This window comes from Astatotilapia calliptera, chromosome 15, assembly GCF_900246225.1.
Source record: "Astatotilapia calliptera chromosome 15, fAstCal1.2, whole genome shotgun sequence".
In the NCBI taxonomy this organism is placed as follows: Eukaryota; Metazoa; Chordata; class Actinopteri; order Cichliformes; family Cichlidae; genus Astatotilapia; species Astatotilapia calliptera.
The window spans coordinates 34,733,833-34,755,004 of NC_039316.1; the positions used below are offsets into that span (position 1 = coordinate 34,733,833).

The window sequence follows — 21,172 nt, forward strand, 5'->3', positions numbered from 1 at the left end:
CAATCACTTGGCAACAGTGGGAAGGAAAAATCCCCTTTTAACAGAAAGAAAGAAAAGGGTTTTTTTTTTCAGAGTTTGAGTGATACAAGATTGGACAAAAACAAAAAAGGAGTGGAAAATGCTGGAAGTAGTTCTTACCTGTTGGCCAGTGACCAATAGGATGGAGCCCTCCTTGGCATGCACCACCTGGCGGAAAACGTGGTCGAGAATGAGGAGTTCACTCCAGCAGTTCTGCAGCAGCTTCATCTGGTCATCCACCTGATTAGAGATGCATATACAAAAATCCACATTAGGCCAGGTGTTTATTTTTCCGCTCTTATAAAGCTGTAACAACAGTCTCTGTTGAGACTGAATGCCAGATGTACAATACCGTAACTGTCATCAGTGCAGATTGCATGTCTTTCATTGCACTCCTTTATTACATGTTATTTAGACGGGTTTGCAGTCATCAACACACAGAGTTGTGTGTTCAGGAGGGGCGTAGAAAACATGGGATGTGCAAACTGTACAAAATGTGTTTAATGTTCCAAAAATTAAAGTCTTATATCTGTAAGTCACTGAAAACAAATCAAGTTTTAAACAGGAACTTGTAAGCAAAGTCACACTGTTAAAATTTGTGGTTAAGATTGTGTCATAAATACTATAATCATTTTACAGGCTCCACGATCAGTCTATGAGGTCACCTGCTCTAAACATTTTTACTGCACGTTGGGTTTTTTCCAAATGCTAAAAATGCCTGTTAGAAAATCCAGTCTGTCAAATAATCTGAAATGTAGAGCGGTGATAATATTGTACAAAGACCTTGAGAAATAAAGGCTACAGCCAAATAGTATAGAGCCACCCACAGAAAAAAAAAGCGCTGAAAAAAGCTGAAGCACTTTGTCAGCCGTAGCGGCTTGTAAATATCACAGGCAGCTGTTTGCCGGGTAAGCTTTCTCACAGGTCAATCACTATTGATCAGTAGCGTACCACAGGCATTTTTTTCCCAACCTTACACAAAGCTCAAAAGTCCCCTGTATGCACTCTAAAGCTTTCTCATGTGAACCTTTCCCCACACAGTTAAGCACTTTGCTGCGTGCCTGATTTAACAATGTTGCCAGGTTTATCTGTTTGCCCATTGCCAGGAGTTTCTGAGTGATTCCACAGATGATAATGATTAAATAGTCCACCCCCCCCCATTTGTTTTTCCCCCCTCTAATACCAGCCGTCTGCTCCCAGGGACCTGACAGGTAAACTTTGGAAGCTGACACAGGTGAAATAGTGGTTTTGGGAACCAAAACAACCCCCTCCATTGTGACTGCTAGTCTCTTCCCATGCCCAACCGTGTTAATCATTACTCTACATAGCTAGACTCAAAAAAAAAAAAAAAAATGGAGAACACAGTGAGAGGGATGGAATGAGGAAAATGTATAAGTAGTTCTTTCTTTCTTCTCCCACCTCTTCTATCAGTAAACAGTGTGCACTTTGTGGCTTTGCTGGGAATAATGTGTCTTTCTGAGCACACAGGGGTCTGCTGCTTTGAGTATGTGAGAACTGTCTGTGAGGGGCATCCAAAGCTTGCAGTATGAAGAATGTGGATCGATGGTGTATCGCGGAAAGGTTTGAAAGGAATGTCTTTTTCTTTTTGGTGCTCCATGGAAATCATAAAGGGTTCAGATTGTTTGATATCAAGTGACCTTAGTTACTCATTTCATGTCAACAACTTTCATTCCACCTTTATTACCTTGTATGACACGACACTGGATATGGCCTAATCTGAAGTCTATCTCTTGTTGATTAGGCCTGTTTTGACTGGTGATCTGAGGCTGGTGGCAAACAGTGTTTGTTTACCTTCCACCACAAAGACACAACAATAGACAACACACTTGGTTAGACGACACGTGGGCTGCCTGACTATTCTTTACTTGCACGGCAGTTGTCATTTGGTTGCTGTACTCCTCCTGATTGGAGTTACTATTTATTGTTTACCTTGATATAGAGCAGCTCTTTGTATTTGTATTTGAATTGTCGCTCCCCTAACATAGTTTTTCTTTTCAAAAGTGATTTGGTTTTGTTTTGACCTTAAAAACAAGCATTTAGTGCTGACATTACGCCAAAGTAGGAAGGATTTCCTTTTTTCTGTGAGATTTGTTTGATCACATCTTTTTGTTGTTAACCAAAAAGTGAGATGTGAGTATCTGGCATCTCCTAACATATTTATTACATCATTTTCTCTTACTACAAGGTAAATGTCATTAGTTAAAAAAAATCATATTTGAATTCAGAAAAAGTCCACATGGAGGGGATCGTTATGCTTCTAGCACACTGTGATGGAATAAAATGACGCGTATACGAGAGATATGGCACGGTGAGAAATTTGCCTTGAAACGTTTCATGTCTCCCACTTCTCTTTCATCAGTTTGGCAATGCTGCTCTGACTTTTTCTAGCATTTTTGACAGCATCACAGGGTCTGTCTCTCTCCCGCCTCCTTCCTATATACATCTATTTTTGCGGTTCCACTCTGGTAGTCACTCAAGTGCAAGGGAAATGCCTTCATTAAAACCATCAGAAAGCAAGTAAGACGCTCAAAAGAGGGTGTTTTCTATATTGTGCCCTAATCCAATTCTCTTTATCTCCCCAACCTCAGGATGTTGGAAGTGTGTGTGTGTGCGTGTGTGTACGAATGATTACATGTAAGGCCCAGGCTCTTCAAAGGACTCCACTGTATGTCACTGGTGCTGGCAAGTATCGGGATACTCATCAAAGGCCTGTCCTCACTCTGCCCGCCTGGAAGCTCTTCTCTGACAAGAGTCCTGGGTCATCAAAGGGGGGCAATGGGAGGCTAGACTGGGGCAGGGGACACCCGCTTGGAAGAGGGGGACTGGTGACAGATAGACAGGCGTGTGGGCGGACCAGGGGTACGGGGTTCAGTTCACTGACCTTTTAAGTTCCAGTGACACGAGTCGTTTCCCTGACAAGCTCTTCCTTTGCTCTGTCAAATGAGCAACAGTCACGGTGCCTGATCTTACCAACACTGCTGCCTGTTCGCTCAGATAAAATGAACTTTCTGACACGACATCGACAACCAATTTGTCTTGTGTTTTACACGAGGGCAAAAGGGCCGAATATTATCTCTGTGCAAAGAAAACGCAGTCAGAAAAAAAAAAAAAAACTGGACGACTGCCAGCGGCTGATTATAAACATTGCCTAGTTTAATGTATTCACACCTTCGTATGGCGCTGCAAAGTTCAAATGAGCAGTTTGTGTGCTCCAAAAGAGCAATAAAGCAGATTTATATAGTGGTTTAATTCCTGTCTCACCACATAGTCATGGAGTATTTAGATAAGGCTTCTAATTGCCAACCGTTTCCAGCAATGATGACGCATAGTAGGAAAAAAAAGCTGTTGTTTTTCCTTGATTCTTCTTCTTTATCCCTTCCTCATTTCACCAAGACATAAAAACACTTGCTGCTAGGCTGATGTTCTTTACTGAAATTGGTTGCTTCCTCGAACACTGTAAATATAGATATTGACGTCAAGATAACTGGCACGATGATTTCCTTAAATACATAAAGGCAGCTAACACGAGTTACAGCCAGGTCATTCAGTGCTAACAGATGAAAAAGGAAACATTGTTTGATTAATAAGTCAAATTGATGTGAACACATTTTGGTAAGTGTGCGTAGCAACGGTGCTACACAAGAAGTTCAAAGTTGAACACATTCTGCAAAATGAATTTTTCTAAACAGAAAAGTTGAAAAAATGTAATACTGCTGGTGAGGCACTGTGAAGAGGAAGGAGAGAAGTATTTTTCAGGTAATAATGGAATTCTCTTTGAGATTTTAATTTCCACTAGCATCAGACTCAAGGTAATAAAATCTGATAATTACAGGCTGGTGAATGGACACAGCAGCAAATACTTTTCATAGCACATGAAAATACTCCACATGCTCACTGTAAGCCTAACCAAAACCACCACAGACGAACAACAGGAAGGTCTTGTTCTTGAAATTCTTACCAAATGCCAAAACCACGCTCTGAAATTGGTCAGATGGTGATTTAACGTTGCTATCATTTTGTGGCTAAAAAAAACATAAATGGATTTGAGCCATATGAACTTAGCCATACTCTATGAATTCAAGAAATAATTTAGGGCAACATGCATGAAAAAACACTTCTTCTCCTCCTTCAACTGTACGCATTTGAACAATCCCAAGTTGCCACCTGTCCTTGGATGAAGCAAAACTCATTACAGGAATTTTGCTTCTGAGCTTGGCGCTCATGCAGAAAACAAGCTCCCGAGAAATTGCTTCAAACTGGCCTCAAAATACACATTTACAGGTGCTTTTCAAGGTGTGATCTAGTTAATATTTTAATATCATCACCAATTTTTGGTTAAGAAATGAGAGAAATTCCGAGCAGGAACTTGTACTTGCAGCAGCCAGTGATGAAAAATACATATCCTCCAAGAAACCAATTTAACACCTTTATGATCGTTCAGGCGAGTGGGATCAATGCCCTGGATCAATCGCTTAGCCCATAGCTTTTGTTCAAAACCACTGGCTGAGATTAATGGGATTTTCCAGAGAGGGGGAGAGAGAGGTAGAAAAAGGAGAGCCCAGTTGAGAAGGGGGGAATGGAACTGCCAGACAGGGAATGGGAGAATGAGAAAAGACTTGGGGGAAATTGAGAAAATAAAACATAGTGATTAAGAGCAGATATTCCCTCCATTTCTAGGCAAATGTAAATTAATTGGAAATGGAGCATTCAGATGCTCGCTGACAAAAGTAATGTTTATTCATAGCCCCCTGCTAAGAGTAGAGCAATTATCACGCTGCGTCGAGTCAAAACAGGCCAATGTACGAGAATCTTTCTCCCCCTTTCTTGAGGCCGGGTTTTGGTCTAGTGCCACGAGCATTGTTAAGCTTCGTACGGTACGGTGGGCTTTAACGAGAGTACACAGCTGGATCTGATTTTAATAAGTAGTTCCATTTTTGATGTGGCTTAATGAACAGATTAATAGAATCTCCTTCTGTGGAGCCTTAATGAATGGAGAGAATCGTGGTTTTTTTTAACACAGGGGGGAGAACACACACATTCGCAGACCGTGAGTTTATTTGCCTCAAACGACTCGTACATAAACAATAGCTGTGCTTCTATCTTTCCTCTATCTCTGTTGGACAAGAATCAATGCTGTCTCGGAGTACTACAGGTGAGATTTGAAGCTGACATCAATGCCTGCGCGTCTCTAGCAGCCATTCTTTGGTGCAGTCCTGTCTTGGCATCTGTTCGCCTTGAGCCAAACAGGCCGCGTATTCACCTGGGAACGGGCATTAATTTACCTAGAACCGTGCCTGTTGTTCTCAGAGTGTGGCAAACACTTAATTACGCCGAGCTTGACGGTGTACCGAAGCTCGCTTCCAGTTTAGCTCGTTGATTAAATTGAGGAGCGACGTGTTTTTGGTGTTTTTCTTTTTGTGATTTGGACAAATTAGCCAGCAATGTATCAGGAATCATAAAATGGTTTATATTTGTTTTACTTTTAGAGCACACACAACCCTGATGACCTGAGATAAAACCTCACTATCAACCTGTTTATTTCTTTATTGCCATTATAACATCTTAACAAAGACCAAGCTACAATAAAGGCACAAAAAAATATATCAGGTCACCATTTGATACCATCTAGGCAGCGTCTTGTTTTAGGTCAAACGAAATAGCACATGCCTACTGAATCCTGCTGCAAATCATTTTTGACATCCTTAACTTGCCCAAGCCACAAATAGAGTTATATCCATCAGGAAAAACAACAGAGTGAGTGACAAAATCCCCTGGATGTTCCAACAATGGTATGTGAACTGGTGGGAAGGCCGAGACGGATGGACAGTGTTCACGATCCAGATGACGTCCCCCTTTCTGTTCATGCTGCAGAGTGAGAATAGAGGACCGGTATTCGCTCGTCTCACTTTAACAACGTCAGCTTATGCTTATCGTGGCCCTCCAGTCCATGTTCGGCCTCGATCCTTCGGCTGGCACAGTGATAAGAATGCTGGGAAAATGAGCAGGTGGCAGGTGCTGCTGCTAGTCAAGCGGGAGGGGGCTACACAGAGAGCAGAGGAATGATAATACTGGTGGTAATGCACCCAGTGAAACTAAATTTGTCAAACAGCAGACAAGCTTAAGGAATAAAGCAACCAGAGTCAATTATTTCCTACTCGGATATGTATTTGTTGCTTTTGAACTGATGCTTTAAGTCCCTTTACAGCTGCAGACACGTAACTGAATGGCTTGAACAGCAAATAAATGAAAACATTTAGCCATTGCTGAATTAAACCCAGGGGTTACCTCAACTATATACAAAATGCTTGTTGTTACACTCTCAACTTCACTGCAGCTGTGTCTATTAAACCTTAGGTTGACACAAAAGTTCAGCACAAAGGTTCACTTGGCCTGGTTGTGCTATATAAGATATCCAAGCCAGAGTGTCACCTTTATCTATATTTTACTATTTTATTATGAGAATGCTCCTTCGTCCAGCTTTGAGCTGCCCTGCGACAGTATGTGACACTATATACTGTATATATATACATCGCACGAATGCCCATCAGCATGTCTATAGCACCTGCTTGTTGTATGCATCTATCTTTAATCCAGCAGATCAGGTAATGGAGAATGCCGATGGGTTTATCTCCAACTGAGCACACAGAAATCCTAGACTGTTATTATGTCTCTTAAGAGCCATTGAGATGCCACAGGCCATCTGTGAGCTCAGAAAATATCACACAAGATGCAGCAGGCCTTGCATCTTTCTTTCACTCCAAAATGAAAGCGCTTCTGGTGGAAAAGAGGTTCTTTATTATATCAGCTTGTGATGCGTGCTTTAAAATTGTACATGCTCTATTCATTTGTTTTGCAATCAGTCGAGCACAGTATTTCTAGTCTCACCATAATATAAATTCACTCACTGCAAGTAGATGTAAAGGTTTTTCAAGAGAAGTGTAGAAAGTAGAAAGTGCAAATCTTCTTTCCTCCAAGATACTATTCAGTGCTTAGTCCTCAGCAGTGCAGAAAAAACAAGCCGTTTCTTTTCGAAGTATTTTTCTTGTAATGCCTTGTAATTATCTACCTACCTAGATGCTTTGAATGAGCATTTGTGTGTCGCTGCATATGCACTTACTGTGTGTTGGACTGAGAGCGAGACTGAGAGGTTTGTGTGAGTGGATGTATGCTGTCCTCTGTGTGTGTGTGTCAGAAAGAATTCTTTGTGTTTCAGCGTGCGTGTGCCCCAATGTCTGATCGATATTGCTGAGGCACTGTGATTGATTGGTTCCCACGGTGACCGCATTAACGGACTCCGGAGGCCGACCTCTGACCTCTACAATACCGCACATTCGATTGGCAGTGCTCTTTCCCTCTTCCCAGCTTCGCATCGTTTCGTCTCTACACATTATGGCATTTGTTTTCTTGTCCAGGTCCCGCATTGAAAAAACCCCCCAGCAAAACAAAAACCGAGACAGTGATTGGGCACGGACTCTTTCCCGCCCTGCCCTTGCTCACCCTGTCTTCTTCCATTCCGCTCCGAGTACATGTGTCCTGAGCCTTGTTGAGCTGAGAGGAAACAAGACACGGGCCTGACGAAGCTGTGCACGCTTGCCTGGGCTTTACCTCAACACACACTGATGCCACTAATACAGGAAACCACTGTAAACAGTGTAACAGTGTGCTTAATAAATATGTAATTAATACATTATTAACATAAAAAAGATGTTTTTAACAGCAGAAACTTGATACAACAACTGCGCACGCAGGCTAGGAGAAGTGTGGCACTACATGCTAGAGAAAGAAAAAAACAAAGCATGTCTGCGGGTCTGGGTGCTGCAATGGGAAGATTGTCTTGTTTTCTCAAGGTCGCTGATGATGGCAACAAACACTCCTCTCTGTCTGATATCAGCGCAGGGATTTGAGGATGAACCAAGAATGCCCAAACTTTCCTATTCTGTTTTTACTTGATGCATAAGCATATGAAAGATGGAAAAATCAATAAGGCAAGAGGAACAGACCAGTGAGAGGCCAGACCTGAATTTCAATAGATATCTTTTCATGCATGCAATGTTTATTGTTGTCTGAAACAACTAGACTGTTTACTAGACATGCATAAAAAAGTCTTGTAGGTAATGTCAGCCATTTTTATTTTATAAGTATATAAATAATGACTGAAAAAAGTTGTATTTTAATCTTGCACGAGGTTCAAAAACAGGGAGCTGCAATAAATTTTATTCCGAGAGAGTGTGAGACATGTAGGTAGTTAATGAGAAAGAAATGTATGTACTGTTGCTTAATTTCTGAGGAAAGTTAATCCATGAGCGCATGACTTCGAGGCACTATTGTTTCCAAGGTACCTTAGAAATAGATAACTTAGCCCCACCCCAGCCTGCGTGCACACACAAACACATACACACAGACTTGCACAGACACACGTATGCAAGAAATCTCAGGGCTTAGAGCTAAGAAGCTATCAACTAATTATCAAAAACACAGAGAAGCCCTGATCAATTATTCACATGAACATTAGACCGCTAATACACATGCAGCCCAGGGAATGGCATCTCCCAAAAGTAACCCTTCCTTTTACACTCAAACGCACACACACACACACACACACACACACACACACACACACACACACAGGCACACACGCACACGCAGGCACACACAGGCACACACGCACACACACACACACACACACGCAGGCACACACAGGCACACACACACACACACACACACACACACACACACACACACACACACACACACACACACAAACACTTGGATGCAATCACGTTAAGACCTACATAGTTGCAAATGGGTGCCAATAATATCCATACCTACATGAATATTTCTGCCTTCCTGCTTCTCCACTCTCCCACCCCACCTCCTCCATCAAATGCAGTGAGAAAATGCATGCCATAACAAAGTCAAACGAGTAACGCCAGTAGACTCTCTATAAGGTTCCTGGCTGGGAGGCACTGACCACAGAAATCCTATTGATCCATCAGCAACCCCCCAACCCCTCGTAGATTCTTCAAGCACACACAAATACACACCCCGAGCTTAATCTACAAGGCGATTCCAAGGCATTAAGCCCCAGCCATTGGATTTTCACGCTGTGCAATCATTATTTGAGCTAATGCTGCAATTTATGACTAGGTGTTTGTGTGCTGGGTGTGAAAGGCATGTGGAGGGGATGCATGGTACGCTGGGGAGTAAAAGACTGCGAATATATGCAAGTATGGATTTGACTTTGTTGTGATTGTGGGCTGGCTAAAATTGTGGCTTTGGATTTGGTTTAGTGAAAGGTTATGACAGTCAGATGTAAATGAGAAAGATGGTTTAGGCACAGGAATCAACAAACAAGTCACAAAGTAAAGGAAAAATCCTTTACCTTTTACCCATAAGTGAAGACATCCTTCGGTCTCGTTATGCTGTGGAGGAGGGTGGGGGGTAGCGTGGATTTGGCTCGATTTAGCCCCCTCAGAGCTAAGTGTCATCGCAAATCAATGACAGAATGACAAAGCCCTCATCTATAGGGCCTTAGGGGTCAGTTAATAGTTTGATGAGTATGAATATTATGTAAATCATAAGCTATGAATTTTCTAGTCACCTGATCTCATCTGCTCTGGTGGATTTGAGAGCAGGTTAGACTGCCCCCTCCACCAGCATCAAAATCAAAGAGCAAAATACAGGAATATCTTTTGGAAGAATAGCATCCCGTTTAGAGAGTACCAGAGACCTGTCGAATCAATGCAAACGCATACTGAAGTTGCTCTGTTGAAAAGTGGTGACCCTTTACATACAAAGTAAAAACCTCTCTGCGTATGTGTAAGTGTGCCCTGGTGTAACTGTTTGTGTGTGCGTGTGTGCGACTTCGATTGACAGACGCTGGAAAATTTGCCAATAATCCTTGTCTGGATGTCTGGATGTTAAGAGGAAAGGAAGACACGCAAAAGAGGAGCCAAAGAAGACAGGAGGCTGAAGCCTTCACCCTTTTGTATTATTCAGAACAGCAGAGACATTCTTCTTTAACTTGCTCGTTCTTCCTCTCCCACACGCAGACAGACATATACCCACAGACACACACATATGCAATATACCTTAACCCAGCATAGAAGACCAGAGCTGTTTTAAAATGCACAGACTGACGCTGTGATGCTTTCTGTCTGAGAAGGTGGGAGACACATATTCCCATTAGTGTGTGACGCGCTGGGGGAGGATGGGGGTTTTTTCCCCCTTGTTTTGTTTTTTCCTTGGGGGGTTGTAATGGGGTGGTGGATTTTTAAGAAAACAGCTGTGAATCCACATTTAAATGTGGCGCAGCTCCAGAGATCACTGGGATCAGAGCCCTTGATGCACAAATTAAATATCTGAATTGCTTAATTGAGCCTTTCCAGAGCTCTTGTGATATGTAAACCGCCGAACTCAGAGGAAGACGAGGTATCAGAACCGCAGTGCCGCAGAACAGATGGGGCCCTGCTTCTCCCTGAAGTGCATCTCCAGGCCTTCTCTGACAGAAACTGCCACGAATGCATCTGGATTTGGAAAAAGATATCTCTGTATAGCATGGCTGCTGCGGGCCTGGTGGTGCGGCTGCTCATGATGGGAAGTGCAGTGCAACATGTGGCGTGTAAAGCATTGCCCTGAGGGAAGGTGAGACTATGGCTTGCCACCTGAAAACCTTGCATTTTTTTCAGCTTCACTGGTTAATTTCTAGAGGTTTAATGACGTTGTCGACACCTCTCCCAACAAGTCCCCTTTCGGCATATTTGGTTTATTGCTCGTCATTGTTTCAGCTTTGCCCGAAAAGCCTTTTTTTAATCCCCTTCTGAGAGGGCGCAATCCGAAAAGAACGCAGGGCCTGTAATGGCTATTATTAGTGCCATGCCTTTATTTCACATGTATGGAATCGTTTATCCGTGGCTCGTGCCAGGTTCGCACTTATGGCTTTTGGGGAGAACAGAGAAAGAGACTGACAGATTGTGAGGTGAGCAAGAGGTAATGGTGTGAGAGTCATAAAAAAGTCCTGGTCTAGTGCAAAAGAAATAAGAAAAGCAAGAGCAAAAACCGGCAAAGAAAAGAGCGGCTAAAGTAGGAATAGGGAACAGGTGCTTTTGTCCTACTTTGGCGGGAGGGCTTGGGCCGTTTTCTCGGCTGGGTCGCTGGCTGGCGTGCAGCCTCGTTGAAATTTCTCGCCCGTTGTCATAACACAGCCACAGTGTCTAGTGTTACTCCGACGAACTGCACACATCAGTCATCGGTGTACAAATTCAATCACCGTTGAATATAAATACCGCTCGAGTCTTTAAGTGTAAAACTAGCCAGCAAGCTGTTGACTGTGGTCCACCACTGTCTTATCTATTGTCTCCTGGACCCCCCAGGCCCCGAAGCTTCCCCACTCCCTGTCTAGAATAGATGAGCCATAAATAAGCATCAAAAATAGACCTAGGGGCACAACTGTTGACAGCTTTGTGACGAAAGCAGCAGACACGGACCCAACTTGTAGGCAGGCTGGATTACACGCAGATAATAAAGGCCACGTAAAATGGGCACATAGGAACCAAAGGGCACTCTGTGTGTATATTGCTTGGTTATTTATTTTTATCTTACCTAAAAGCTAGGTGTGTGTTCTGGTAAATGTGTGAAAGACAATCAAGTCATTGTCTAAAGAAGTTACTCACACTTAGATACCTGACATATAAATATCTCCTTCTATCACTGTAGTAGGTGGAGTTTTCCAACATAAAGAACATATGTAATGTAACATGCTTAAACTGTATGCACTGAATTTAAATCAGGTAGATAATTGTTGAGTTATAATTATGTAAATCTGATATATGTTATTCAGCTACTCCAGCAATGAATATTGGATTTTACTTTGTTTATAATATAAATAGATGAAGTAATCAAAAACTGTGCTTTGGTTCTGGCGAGCGCAAGAGAGGAAGATGAATTGGCTGACATGTTTGCATACTTTTGAATGGTGAATTTAGTTTAGAGGTTGGGGGGTTAGCTTAAGGTTGCAGCAGCCACACCTCAGCCCCTGTGACCTCCAGGAAACCCTATAGCAGGGAAGTATTTAGAAGCAAAATGCCAGGACTTGTCTCTGTATATTTCCCAGTCGTCTGACAACATAGTGCCACCCTGTGCGTCTGCAAATCACAATGGGCTGCATTTTTTTTATTTATCTTTTGGCTTTCAGTGTTTCTAATGGGAAGCTGGGGTGGGGTGGAAAGGTTTCTGGATAAAAGGCAGATTTAACATGGCTCATAATTAGAAGCACAGCAGCATATGTGTGTGTGTGTGTGTGTGTGTGTGTGTGTGTGTGTGTGTGTGTGTGTGTGTGTGTGTGTGTGTGGGGGGGGGTGGGGGTGGAAGGAGCGAGAAAGTTGCTTTGTACTTTGGAGTGTGTAAAATGTTTACACTCCCTTGAGTTGATTTGTTAGCAGCCCAGCCAGCTAAATCAAGTTCCAATATCCACTTTGTTTACCCAATTTCTTTGTCTTTTATTCCCACTTCCTTTCCCTTCTATCTATATCTGCCCGTCTCTCCCGGCTGATTTGACTGACTGTTGCCAACTTGCGAAAGAACAACAGTGTTAGTTCGGGGGCCACAGAGGCTAACAGCACAGCCCAGTCACCTGCGCCACCGTCTTAACAAGCAGCATGACCTGCCAATAAAAAAGGCTTTTACCCTGATCATTCTCAAACAAGACTTAAACACAACCTGCTCTTTCTCCTGCCGGATGCCCAAAGTGCTCACAAATGCGAATCAGCCCGTGTTAACTTGCTTGAAAATGAAAAACTACGAGAGGAGGTGGAGGCAATTTTTTTATTTTATTCAATTTTTTTGCTTTTCTTTGCTGCTAAATGAGCAGTGGGTTGAAGACGAGAGGGGGGAAAACGGCAAAAGGCCGAGACAGACAGAAGTTTACAAAAGCAAAAAAACAAATCTCTTTTACAGGTTTAGTTGGGTGGTGACTATCCAGTGATGTCCATCTGTCAACAACTGAATGTCTCATCAGTGCTCTCGCATGCCGAGTTCCAATTTCGGTTAAGAGTCGAAACAGTGGGAAAAAAGAAAGGTCCTTGTGAGAGAAAGAAGTGGCGCAAGGAAGAGATAATGCTGAGGACAGTTGAGTCTATCATTGCTCAGAGCTCTGTAAACTTGTACTTCATGACAGCCTTTCATCCCTCATCAAAGCAACAAGTAGATGAGCAGACTTTGCACATGCTTAAAACGACCCAACCCCCGTCGTCTCCTTAAAGCTGCCGCTCCTTTGGGACAGGTGACCTTAAATCTTCTCTTTTAACAAGTTTCCTGTTCTTCCTTCCGGCCTCCCGCCATCCCCCCGGGATGGACCTATGGGACCCGTCCAGTATTTGAAATGGCTGTATTTTGAAGCTCAGTCTGACTATCAGGGGAAGTGAAGAGGACATTGGAAATTTTGCTTTCTGTCAAATCGGTGGTTGCTTGCAGTCAAAGCAGCCTAAGTTGTATAGGCTGTTCAAAAATTCAGACTGCTATGTTAGGAAATAAATATTGATTTAGAAGAAAATTATTATTTTTTATTTATTTGTGCTGTTCTCTGAGGCAAATACAATATTTTACATGCATTTCCATGTTTCACTTGCACGTGGGACCTGTGAGAATAGCATTTCACAGCTTCCGTATCTTGCAGCGGGACACTTCAGTGTAAGGCTCATATTCAGGACGTCCAAACTGGAGCCTTCTAGCTAAAGAACTGCCTCAGTCATATATGATTTATGGTTTTTTGACTGCCCATACACTGTCTTTAAAACAGATCCAAAAAAATCGACTTTTCCCATTTTGTATTGCAAAAAAAAAAAATCAGGAGGGCCTTTTTACACTATTTATGAAAAAGACAGAGTGATGTCTGCATGATGGTCAATAATTTATGAATGAAAAGAGGCCTTTGTGAACCTACACCAACCTCTCCCTCCTATAAGTATCCCCCGAACTGCTGCTGCTCCTACCCAGTACTGCTGATCAAAGAGATATTGTTACAACTAAAATAGCAACTTAAAAAAACACACAGGCGGCCGTAAGACCTGCCGGCAGCCAGGGAGACACATAACAGCAGAAGGGAGACGGTGAGAGAGAGAAGGAAGGAAAGAAAGAAAGACCGAACATGTAATAGACAAGTAAACAGGGACAAATAGCTAAAATAAGTGAGGCTGGTCGTCTGCCGACTTCAACAAAAAAAGTCTGTGCAGAATCAAAGGGGTGTGTGTGTGTCTGTCACAGGGGGGACAATACTGTACATGCATTTGTGTGTGTTTTAGGGTGGGTTGCGCACACGTGTGTGCGTGTATGTCATCTATCACTGGACAAATGCTGGACTGTGGGGGGTGTTGGTGGGGGATCGGGGGGGTGAGGGTGGGTGGAGGGGTTGTCGGCCAGAATGCTGCTGCTCCTCAAATGAAATAATATATCTTTGAAAGCCTACGCCCCGCGCCAGGCCCAGGCCCCATATATCAAGCCCAAGAGCGTCTGGTGGATCTGCTCCAGGCCCATTAACCTTCCACCTGTTCCCTCCTTACACCCCGCACCCTACCCCACCAACCTACCGGTTCTCTTTTCACCCTCCCCTGTTGTCCTTCACTGTGCCCCCTCTTTTCCTCTTCCTCCTCCTCCTCTTGCCCTTGGTTGTTACCTCTCACAGTCCCTTGTTCATCTTCCCATGTACCCCCTCCCCTCCTCCTTATTTCCTTCTTTCTGTCCTTCTCTAGCGACCCTTTATTATCTTCTTGTAATATTTTCTTAATTTCTCATCTTATGTCTCTATTATTTTCCTTTGGTCAACTTTTTTGAACCCCTTCTTTCTTTCTCTTACTATTTCTATAACTAATTTAAACATCCCGTGTGCCATCTTTCCCCACACTTGGCAACATCCCTCTCACTGTCCTTTTCTATAGCTTCTTCCTTTTATCCCCTGTAAAGTAAGGGTGCCGTGGTATGTGTGTGTGTTTCCAGGGTGCGGCACAACCTGCAAAATAATTCAAATTCAATGGAGCAGGGACACAGTTACAAATCTCTGCCAAACGCATGTGTCCGCCAACCCCATCACGCTTGCAGTTTGTCAGGACTGGCGGTGTTGAGAGAGGAGGTTGTTGCATGGTGGGGTAAGGGGTGGAGGGGGTTGACCTCTGTGACAAGACAGACATTGCAGCCTGAGGCTCCGGATCTCTGCGTGTGTGTGTGTGGATGGTGGTATAGATATACCACTTCCCAGGGTTCACAGATCACGCCTAAAACGACTTATTAATTTCCACTCAGTTATGGGGTGTGAAGAAAAAAAAAAGAAAAGGTGCAATCACCGGTCAACGCAGTGCAGGGGCAATATACCCCCTCCTATTACACACACACAAACACACTTAAACACACACAGAAACGTGCACATGCACCTTGAAAATAAAAGCTGCTTCTGAATAGATTATAGAAAAACGAGGTGGGGGAGTAGACTACATGTGTGCAGAGGGGAGAGAACCAAGACTGCAGGAAAAAAAAGACCATCCAGTCTGAACTTGTAAATATAATTTTACCAAAGTAAATTAATGTAATATTTATGGATGTAGATGGGAAAGAGGTCGAGGAGGGCGCTGAAATTATGCACCGGGGCAGAGCGGGGGCACATCAGAGGACCTTACATTATTCACTCAGGTAAATCTATTAGTGGAGAATATTCAGGTGTGAGATGTGAACATCAGCTCCCCTCTTGTCCCACCCGAGGGATCTGTCATCTGGTGTGATTGACTGACACGCAGCAGCTGAGAGGAGTCGATTAAACTGGAGGAGAAGAGTAAGCGCTGTAAATAATTCTACTGCTTAAAACTACTTGTCTAATTTGTTAGACTGCTGCACATTTCTGCAGATTTTTGTGTGTTCATGAAACCTTATGAAATGTATTTATTTATAGGAATCAATAAACTAAACTGGAAGTAAAATTGAAGTACAAAATAACACAACACAGTGCTAATTTGGTATCTTAGCGGACTGGTCTGTTATGATAACAACACTTTATTATAAAGCTCTTAAAATTTAAGTTATGATTTGTATTCAATTTGGGCTTATTAAATTGTTTGCATTCCTGCCTATATTTAAAAGAAAGCTGACATAAAGATGCGAGGTATGACCTGCAACTCTCCTCTCCTCTCCTCCTTTTTCCCTCCTTCTCTCCTCCACCCGCTCCTCTTTGTTATTCCCTCTCCTTCCCTTCCCTCTCCCCCCACTCTCTTCTCGCATTCCTCGTCTACCCATCTCTTCTCTCATCTCCCCTCTTTGTTTCACCTCTGTTCTCCTCGCCTGTCCTTTCCTCTCCCCCGCCATCTGTTTATCCAATATGGCCGTCCCATCTCAGCTGGGAGCTTTCCCAGGGAACGAGACTTCTAATACAGTTCCTCCTCAACATAATGGGCCTCAGTTCTGCTTTTGCCATTGCCGCTACATGCAGAGCAGAGCAAAACAGAAAAACGAGAGAGAGAGAGAAACAGAGAGGCATAAAAACCTAAATGGATCTCCTCCAAACAACTGTCGCTGGACAACTAATAGAAACAGTAATGCCACATTTAAAAAATGTCACGGGTGTTTTAACTCTGTGCCATTTTTTTCAGGTGGGTGGACTGAGTATACATATATAGTTACACAGGTTTGGGTATTTGAATTATCTTTTAAAATGCTACGTCACTTTCAGCAGATAATTGAAGTAACATGCAGTTCTTGCTCACCTTATATGAGACATTTGAGATTTGAAAAAAAAATAGTGCAAATGTCTTTGAAGCTGGGATCTAAAATGTATCTAATGGCTAATAATGTGGAAAAAGAAATGCACCCCCGCCAGTGAGGCAAAATTTCATAGCAATAGTACAGTAATAATTTGGAAATGGTAGTTCACATTGCACATTACATCATGGATTATCATATTGTTGCCCCATTTATATTCACTTTAGTCTAGTGTTACTCACAGTTACTACTATGTTATTACAGAGTTGTACCACATTTTCTTTACTGTGCTATTGCTAAAGAGTAGTAGCTTTACGGCACTACTTTACCTATGAGCCTTTGTCTGACAGGGTGCTTCCTTTTAGTACATTAACTTCTGTATGCCGTGTGTTGACAAGGCACGCAAAAGCGCTTGTTGTCCCACCACCGAACACACATGTTTTTATTAAAGGGTGTAGAGAGGAAAGAGGGTGGGGTAGCTGTGGTGAAAAGGGAGTACAGTTAGGAAGGTAAGATATAAACATATGAATCATCAATAGTCCCTATCGCCCTGCTAAATTCTCCTTCCCATTGTGTTTGTGGTGGGAGTCAGGCTAGCCATCTTTAAGCTGGAACAATGGAGGAGAGGGTAGCACCAGACCACCGTGGTATGAGTCACCCTCACACACACACACGAACACACACACACACATACACACACAAAGTCCAACTACTCATGCAAACACTTGTATTCCAATTTTCAGTAAAAACAGGAACAGAGTGTTTGTTTGTTTGTTTTTTTAATGGCTGTCTTCACCAGTTTTACAAAAACACATGACATCGTCTTTTTAGTCAAAGTGTTTAAATGTTGTCAAGGAGCAACTTAAACTATTTGATCCTTTTAAAAGTCTGATATTTTACCTCACGTGTGTACTTTAAAAGCATTTGTAAGACAAACCTTTACTTCTGTTACAAATTCATCTCTTTCAAGGGCGGTTTGATTTATGACAATTTCTTGTTTTTTTTTTTTTTTCTGCAGCTTGTTTGGTGAATCACTTCGCTTTACTTGCACTTTCATTTTTGTGTTCTTGCTCTGTCTTGTTTTCAGTAGCCCTTTTTTCATTATTATTATAGTGGACATTGATTTATATTCCTGTGTAAAGCAAACTTTAGTTGACAAATTTCTAAATATCATGGGAGGTTACTGTTTTACATGAAATGCTTTCATGAAGTTGTTTGTTGGGAGGTTTTGTGTTGTATTTCCATCATTCTCCTTCATCTAGATTTGCTTCAGTGAGAGAATTCCTAGAAAGCCCTTCTGAAAAGTGTGCTTGCTAATACTTTAACTATGGGGGTTCATTGATTTGTTCTTTATAGGGGTTACCATCACGTGTAGTACAGCTGTGAAATCCAGTACCACCAAAAAGCAATCTTTTTGCAAAAAGCCTGTAGCTCCCTTTATGAGCATAATAAAGATTTTTTTCTTTTCTTTACCATGAACAAATGTATCGGAGCAGGCAGTGGGGTTCATGGCAGGACAGGGGATGAGAAGGTTGGGGAGGGATATCACAGCATCCGCCCAGTGCCAGCAAATGTCTCTGAACGACAAACGCATTGTCAAACACCCATCCCCCCAGAGCGAACAAACTCTGGGATACACTACATTTAAGTGTGGAACACAGTGGATTAAGCATGGTTTGTGTATACTTTTGTATACACAAATAAATCCCTTTTTTACCTTATTTACCCTTTGGAAAATAAGACAAATGTATAGTCAGTGGCTTTCTGCAAAAAGAGCAAAAACTAATCTTTCAATGAAAAATCATTAAAACCATTAACTGCATCTTTTGTTGGCAAACGCAGGGTCAAGTTCTGATATAAATAACAGAACACGAATCACGAATCCACCTGTTTTCAACTCACGTAAAATTCTATAAAACTCCGAACCCTGCCAAAGCATTCCCTCATCATGCCACTTTTTTTAAAACTGATTTTAAAACCAGTGCACCAGACCTGCCTCGATCTAATTGTCAATGTGTTAAACCAATCAGAACTGAAGTAGTGAAGTAGGTTGGCGGAGAGAGCCCACCCCAACTTCTCAGATCCAAGGTGTAAGAAATGTTCCTCACGTCATGCCTCATTCCCAGAAGTAAAGAGAGGGAGGGCGAGAGGTAGTGCGCCGCACTGGAAAAGAATAGGGAGTGCTCTTTAGAAGGTCCCCTTAATGACTAAATATTTATGAGTCTCGTGACCAAGGCCAACTTATGGAAACTAAATCTTTAAACACTTTTTTGGCAGATGCCTCCCACACACCCTTCCAGCTTGGCTCTATGACCAGAGAAATTCTTTTGTTCTTACAGAGCTAATAATAGTGAAAGGGGCTGTGCTTTATGGGTGAGTGGTGTCCGTGTCTTAATGTGGATATCTTTGTGTGTGTGTGTGTGAAAGCGTATTTATAACTTCCTACAGTGCCACACTACTGCAGTGACAAACTTTTAATTCCACTCAGCTTCCTCTCTTTCTGGTCTCAGGCTCAACTTCATGTCTTAAAGTCAGATTTAATAGTTAGAGGAGCTGATGAAGGATTTATACATGTCTTATCAAATCAGCAATCAGTATGAAACACTACAACGTGCACCATTAGCTGTACCAACACAGACACACATATAGTCAAAAGGAAACAAAGATTTGTTTACAAGGAGATAAAGGTGGAGAACAAAGGTCGTGGGTGGGTTTTTCTGCTTAATTTGCACAGTAAAAATATGTAAAGGATGGCACCATGCATTGACACACAATTATTAAGCTCATATGGCTGAAAAACACAAAGCAAATACTTTGTAGATTTTAAAATGCGTTTAATAGCAGCATCAGACAATCCAGAGTGAGCTGATCAGTTTGGCTAGCCCGTGCTTTGCATATTCTCCCCAGCATTAATCTTTCTTCACCAGTCCTCCCTGTAGCTGTTAATTAGAAACAAGCGAGGAGACGAGGACTGTGGGAAAATCTGTCAGTGCTGCAGCTAGCACATTATTTGTCAGGCCCTCTTGTGCTTCAGATGACCCTTCAAAAATAGGGGAAGTGGGGTAAGTTCAATTATCTCTCTTACTTGAGTGAAACGTGGTCCCACCTCCCCAAAAAACACTGGGTCTTGTGCAACACAAGCAGGAGATTATTTTTTGTAACCGTTTGGGGTAGAGCAAGAGGTTTCTCCTGCATAGAGCCCGGGTCATTTTCTACCTTTGTAACAGGCACTCGGCTCAATTACTATCAAGCTTCTGTAATATGGGTAGTCATTAGGCAAACATAATGACAGCCCATTCAGCAGCAAATCAGGGAGTGACAAACACAAGTGGGTGAGATAATTGAATTAGGATGAGAGTGAGAAAAATAGAGATGCTTCACAATGGAGCAAAAATGATCATTCAAAGTTAATTGGCAAGCCACACACAATTATTAGCTGTGGCCACACCCTACAAAGGTCCTTTGTGTGTCTGTGTGTGTGTGCTATGCATTTGAGGTAAATGCAAATACAGATCTCAAAAATGTCAATAGTGGGGACACGGCGTGTGCTAAATGTCAACATGTGTTTTTCAAGGACTCTTATCTGTGCTGTAATTGGCTCTGTTTTTAATATTGCATTTTTTCATTTGTTATTTTCCCCTTTGAAAACAAAATAATATTAAATATTTGGAGGGGATTTTGCAACAGGCCCTGGCCCATGAATATGCAGCTGAGCCTTCGGCGATGCGGTGTGAAACAAACAGAAAAAGAATCAGACAAGGGGAAGAAAAACAGGTGAGGCACAGACTAATCAAATGCCTTTCATGTCGCTCTGAACATTAACCTTCATTCAGAGCAAATAAAGTGCAAGTGTGCAAACACACACCAGAAAATCTCCCTTGTGCTCTGTGATGAATAGGAGAAAGAATGATCACGTGTTACAGTGAAGCATTTGTGGATGGTATCCAGTGGTCAGTTGTAATTGTGATCTGGACAAAGGATACAATGTTGCCATTTTACTAGGCTTGTCAGATTACATAAACCTTAAAAAGCTGGGTTAGGAGGAGCAGAGTCTTAGGTTTAACTGTTATTTAATTCGAACTCAGTTTAAAAAATTTTTAAAACGCAAAAGACTTTTTTATTTTTGCTTTTATAGTCATAGTATCGCATGTCATCACACAGCGCATGTCTGTGTAGATCTGAGAAGTATTTAAAAGGGATGGTATTCTGTTCACATAAAACCCTCAGACTAGGGCCTTGTTAATATGAAATGTGCCTGAAGCTCACAGTCAAAGTTTTCAAAACCCATAGCAAAAATGTGTCATGCACGGGGTAAATACAACTGGCTGCTGAATTTTGATCAGGCAATGGGACACGCAGCAGTGGCAGCAATGGACAGACCTGCCACTGCCCCCCACAG

At 42.3% G+C, this 21,172-nt stretch overlaps 1 protein-coding gene across 1 annotated transcript in view; it reads right to left on the reverse strand.

Annotated features, from left to right (window-relative positions):
* The window catches only part of nr5a2 (nuclear receptor subfamily 5, group A, member 2), a 68,806-nt gene that overhangs the window by 29,628 nt on the left and 18,006 nt on the right, over positions 1-21,172 (reverse strand). The window contains exon 5 of the mRNA XM_026193904.1: positions 139-258. Within this exon, the coding sequence (XP_026049689.1) occupies positions 139-258 (120 nt within the window). The remainder of the gene's footprint in view (positions 1-138; positions 259-21,172) is intronic.